The 5,093-nt window shown below is 52.5% G+C and overlaps 1 protein-coding gene across 4 annotated transcripts in view; it reads left to right on the top strand.

Annotated features, from left to right (window-relative positions):
* Nucleotides 1-2,187, top strand: part of Agap1 (ArfGAP with GTPase domain, ankyrin repeat and PH domain 1) — a 473,220-nt gene extending 471,033 nt beyond the window's left edge. For all 4 annotated transcript variants that reach the window (XM_023722112.1, XM_004637336.2, XM_023722113.1 and 1 more), the window contains one exon: nt 208-2,187. In XM_023722112.1, the coding sequence (XP_023577880.1) occupies nt 208-411 (204 nt within the window). In that variant the 3' untranslated portion in view covers nt 412-2,187. The remainder of the gene's footprint in view (nt 1-207) is intronic.
* Nucleotides 2,188-5,093: the final 2,906 nt, after the last annotated feature.

Raw genomic sequence — 5,093 nt, forward strand, 5'->3', positions numbered from 1 at the left:
AAATAGAAGTAGCAAAACCTGAAGTTCTCCCTGCCACTTTCCTTTTGCGTGGCACCAGGGCTCTGGGTGCAAGGGTGCTTCCAGGCCTAGCAGCCACCAGCCCTTGCCAGTCCCTGGGCCCTACCCAACTGCTCCACCCCCATTCCTGGGGCCCTGCCCCTCCCCCCGACATCCAGGGATGCTGACATGCCCTTGTCGCCCCTGCAGTACGGGGTGGATGTCATGGCCCGCGACGCACAGGGGAACACGGCACTGGCGTACGCCCGCCAGGCGTCCAGCCAGGAGTGCATCGAGGTGCTGCTGCAGTACGGCTGTCCCGACGAGCGCTTCGTGCTCATGGCCACCCCTAACCTGTCCCGGAAAAACAACAACCGGAACAACAGCAGCGGGAGGGTACCCAGCATCATCTGAGAGCGTGCACGCCCGGGACACGTGGCCCTCGGGAGTCACGGCACGTGAGTCCTGTCACATCCCCTCCCTCCTTCCGGTGGTCACCTCCTGCCCACCTGCCCACTCACCCCACATGAAATCTCCAAACCCGGCCCTCCCTGAGGGGTGAAGAGGAGGCCAGGAGGCCGCAGAAGCGCTTCCTTTTCACAGACTCTGCCAGAGTGCCCGGGACAGGCCGGCGGGCCTGGGTGGCTTGATGATAGCACATGGCACGGGACCCATCCAGGTGGCCTGGAGGCAGAGCGGGCTCAAGGGCCAGGGACGCGACGGGGAGGGGCTCGGGCGCGGCTGAGGAGAGGGGCAGCGCTCCCTAACTGGCAGTTAAGCACATGAGTACGTTTCACCTCTACCAAACGGAGCACTTGGATCTCATCTCTTCTCCGAGGAGCTTGACGGCATAAATCAGGAGCAAGCACAGAGTTTGTCAGGTTTGAAGCCCCTATGATGGTATGTGTCAAATCAGTTGTAGCTAATCTGTCCAGGGAGAATACTGGCTTCATTACACTTGTATAGTTGAGTTCTTCCAGCATTACCGCTGTTTAATAGAACATGATTAGTCATCACCGAGAAGAAAGCATATTAGCCGAGGAGGTAGTTACGCGGCACGCTCCGGTGATTGCCGCGATGTGATTGCAATGCTCTTAGAAGCATCATATTATCCCAGACATGTTCTTTCAAGCCCTTGGAGCCCTCCTTTCTAAATTCACTGTCATAATTTAGTATCTGTTTAATTTTTCAGTCCAAAGAGAGGAAATCAGTTGCTGAGTATTATTTGACTGCAGTCTCCTTGGTGCAAAAACAAAATGGAAAAAATAAATAAGTATAACTTGGAAATTCAGAAAGAAATCGCAAATTCAGCTGGTACCAGCTTCTCGGGTGCATTTGGTAAAGGAAGTGAACACAGAAAAGCCTGTTTTTTCTGACTGTAAGAAAGATGTTCAGTGCTCTGGTCAAGGCGGGTGCGCTGGGCCCTCAGTCACTCCAGGGCCACACGGCCTGCATGACCAGGCTTCGGAAAATCTGTTTAAATAAAAGAAGTTCATAAATATGCATTGATTTTTGTACAGACAAATGGCACTTCTGCTAATTCATAAATTGAACTGGATGTGAACTAATAACGTGCAACTAGTTGAGATAAGGGGGTTACAGATCATTGTACATGGAAAATATTCCCAGCAGTAAACACTTCCATTAATGTGATATACAGCTTTTAAAAAGGAGTGTATCAAGATAAGATGGCGGTACAATTTGCTTATTAAAATGGAGAAAGAAAAAAAGAATGATATGGAAGCATTGTGCAAAGGGGGAAGGAGCATGTGAATTTTCATTCTCGAAGGCATGATTTAGATTTCTGCTAACCAGGGGTGAGGGGCGCAGGCGGGGTGGGGTGACCCTGTGAATACTGGAAGCAGGTGCTCTGCAGGGGCGCCGAGAAGCAGGTGCAGGGGCTGAGGCCCAGCCCAGCCCTGGAACGCGTGGCACCTGGCCCGCCCTCATCAGGGCCACCACTGCCAGGCGGGCAAACAGGAAACCAAACCACAAAGGGAAAGGGCAGCTTCACCTAGCAGCCATGGCACGAGACAAGGGTACAAGGGTTGTCGCAGTGGAAGCTGAGGACCTGGGGCTGGCGCAGTGCAGGGCCACAGAGCCACGTTTTTCCAGCAGCCCCCTGAGAAGGTCCTTGCTCCTGTATATTGAACCTTATATTTTGTAAGAGTTTTTCCTCTTCTTTCACTTTTTAAAAAAAAAAATTAAAGTAGATGGGGAAAGAGTAAAAGCTTTACACAGGATTTATATGTGGGTAAGCATCGGATGGAGATTTCTAATCCTAAGTAAGCTCAGTGGAACTGGCCAGTATGCAACAGCCCCAGCCTGAGCCCGCAGCCACTTTCATGGCCCTGCCGTTCGGGTTTTAATTCTGCTTTCTGTCACTGTGTAGTTATTTTAAATGTGAATAGAGGAAAAAAAAAGTCGTTGCCTATTTTTGAAGACTACATTAGCATCTAATCCACTATTCACATTCACCTCCACGTAGCCTTGACCGTAAACTTTATGTAGAGAACACAGCTAGAGTATAAATGAAGTTCTTAAATTATTTCATTGTAGTTAATTCTCACTGAAGGAATGCTTTATCATAAATGGAGCCTTCTTTTGAAAAGAAATGGAATTCCTTGTGAGGCTTCGCTTTGGGGTGTATATGAGTCTGTACATATTATTAGATGTGTTTATAATATAATATTTTCCCAAATGACTTATCCCATGCCTACCATGGCCTGAAAGCTATATGAGTGTTTCCCCTCCATTCCCTTCAGCACAGAAATGTCATGGCACCAACCCAGAGGCCAGGGCCTGTCCCCTCCCTGTCCAAGTGGAGTCCCGTTGGTCTGCTCCAGGGGGCCCCCTACTGCCTCGAGCCACAGCCGTGGCAAGAGATGCACAGATAGCAGAGGTGCCACCGACTGTATCCTAGCACCACATCCTGGTCCTTTGCTGACCACGCTCCTGCTTAGTTTTAAAGCATTCTAACATCAACCCTGAGCGAAGTAAGGCCCTCGGGTCTCATGGTTCATTTCCATGTTCAGCTCCTAGAGGTGAGTGACACGGGAAGCCACCATTGCAGAATCCATAGACCGTTTTCTATCCAAAATAGAAATCCTCCCATGATGAGAAACAGCTGGCTGAGAGGACACACAAGCATCATGTATGTACAGGGATAGTCGTGCAGGTACCCACATGTGTCCACCTCAGCTCACCCTACCCAGGTAGCATCCCATTCCGACTGCCAGTTACTAAACCAGAAGTGAGAGGCACAGAAACCTCTCCAGTGGATTCTCCAGTGGCCTGAGAAGCACTGCCAGAGGAAGGGTGCTATGGTGTGGACCTCACAAATGGCATGGGAAGGTGTGACCAAGCCCCGTACCCGAGTGGCTCCAGAGACCAGCAGTTCTGGGGTGGACCAGTGACAGGTTCCTAAGTCTGTGGCCCCCAAAACATGTGCAACATTGCTTCTCCCCGTAAGGTTACACAATTTTTATGCAACCCAGAAAGGCAGAAGAGATATCCGGGGTGGGAGAGGCTGAACCCAGGCCTTGCACAAGGTGGCCAGGCCCTCTACCACGGTGCTCCAGTCCTAGCCTGAGTCCCTCTTCCCTGTGGTCCTCTGACATAGGCTCTTCAGCACAGGGGCAGAGCCTCCAGGAAGCTTTTGCTCAGGCCGGTGAGGTAAGCTTGGGCCCATCCTCTGGCATGCAGTGTAGGGAGTAACATGGCCAGGCGAGGAGGAGGGAGCTGAGTTCCTGGCTCCATGCCCCCGACGATGTGCCTGCAGCATCCTTGTTTTTGCAGCTCGCCATGAGGTTCAAGCCAGAGAAATGCCAGCCTCATGCCTGGCCAGGAACCGGGTGCTCAGGAACCAGAATGTTTTAGAACAAAAAGCACATGCCCAGGGACCTGCCTCCAGCTGCCACCACCTCCTCACTGCCTGGGAGGTGGAGCCAGCCCACGAGCCAGCCTCCCCTCTGCTGCGCCCCAGCCTGCCTGCCTTGGGCCCCTGGGTGCCAGCAGCAGAGTCACAGGACATTAGGAGCCTCTTTCTAGCCGCCCACCTCTGCCTTCCCAGGCCTCCCTCTTCAGAATGTCCCTACCTTACCGAAGCAAAGAAGGAACGAGTGCTGCTCTGCTGCCATTCACTGGTGTTGCCTGAGCACTGGGGTGACCCTTCCCTCCCTCGCCTCAGGTCACTGCAAGGCTGCTGGACACTCATGTCTCCTTCCGCTTCCTCTTCAGAGTACCAGCTAGCTTGGTGGGGCCTTTGGCTCACCAGGTGGACCACCATCTCTGTCATTCAGTTTGCTCCAAGAATGAGGGGGAGCCCCAAACCCCTTCCTGGGGAAGTCCAGGCCCACCCTTGCTTCTCCTGAGTAGAGAGAGGGAGTCAGGGTTCAAGAACTCGGGACACAGAGGTGGTGGGAAAGCAAACTGTTGCCCCCTGCTGGGCTTTCTTCCCACCCCACCCTTGTCTGCTGTCTGTCCCTCACCCAAGGTCACAGAGCCTTTTCTAGAAGTCTCCTGGGTCGTGTTTATGTTCTCCAAACAAATTGAAAAGCAGTCAGGAAGGAGTTTGAGTACAAATGTTCCAGACACACACACTTTCCTTCAGAGGAAAAGGACTCCGAAGAGGCTGGTTTTGATGGTGTAAAGGCATTCCCAGGGTGGTTTCCATTTCACCCCACCAGAAAGGCCAGTCAAGGCCTCGCATCTGCCACACGTCCTCCCTGGATGGGTCTTCCAGGCTCCCGGGTGCCCCCGTGGCCCTGCTGGCCCTCCATTCTGCTTCCTCTGCTTAGCGCTCTCTGGGTGAATCCTTCTCACTGAGCGTCTGCAGTAGGCTGTTTTTTGAGCCAAAATCTTGAATTCCTTACAGTTAAGCAGAAGAGAGAAGGGAGGGGATGGGCCCAGCTACCTGGGGGAGGGGAATTACCCCATCCACATTCGACCTCTGATTCCAGGTCCGTCACTGTTCAGGAAGGGAAGCGCTGGACCAGAGTCACAACAATGTCCCCAACTCTATAAAGAAACCAGTTCCAGGTAGTCTGGGTCCCCATCTCTCACCTCATGGGGAAAAGGCAACTTTGAACTTAGAC

Source organism: Octodon degus, unplaced genomic scaffold (genome assembly GCF_000260255.1).
Source record: "Octodon degus isolate 3935 unplaced genomic scaffold, OctDeg1.0 scaffold00089, whole genome shotgun sequence".
NCBI lineage: Eukaryota > Metazoa > Chordata > Mammalia > Rodentia > Octodontidae > Octodon > Octodon degus.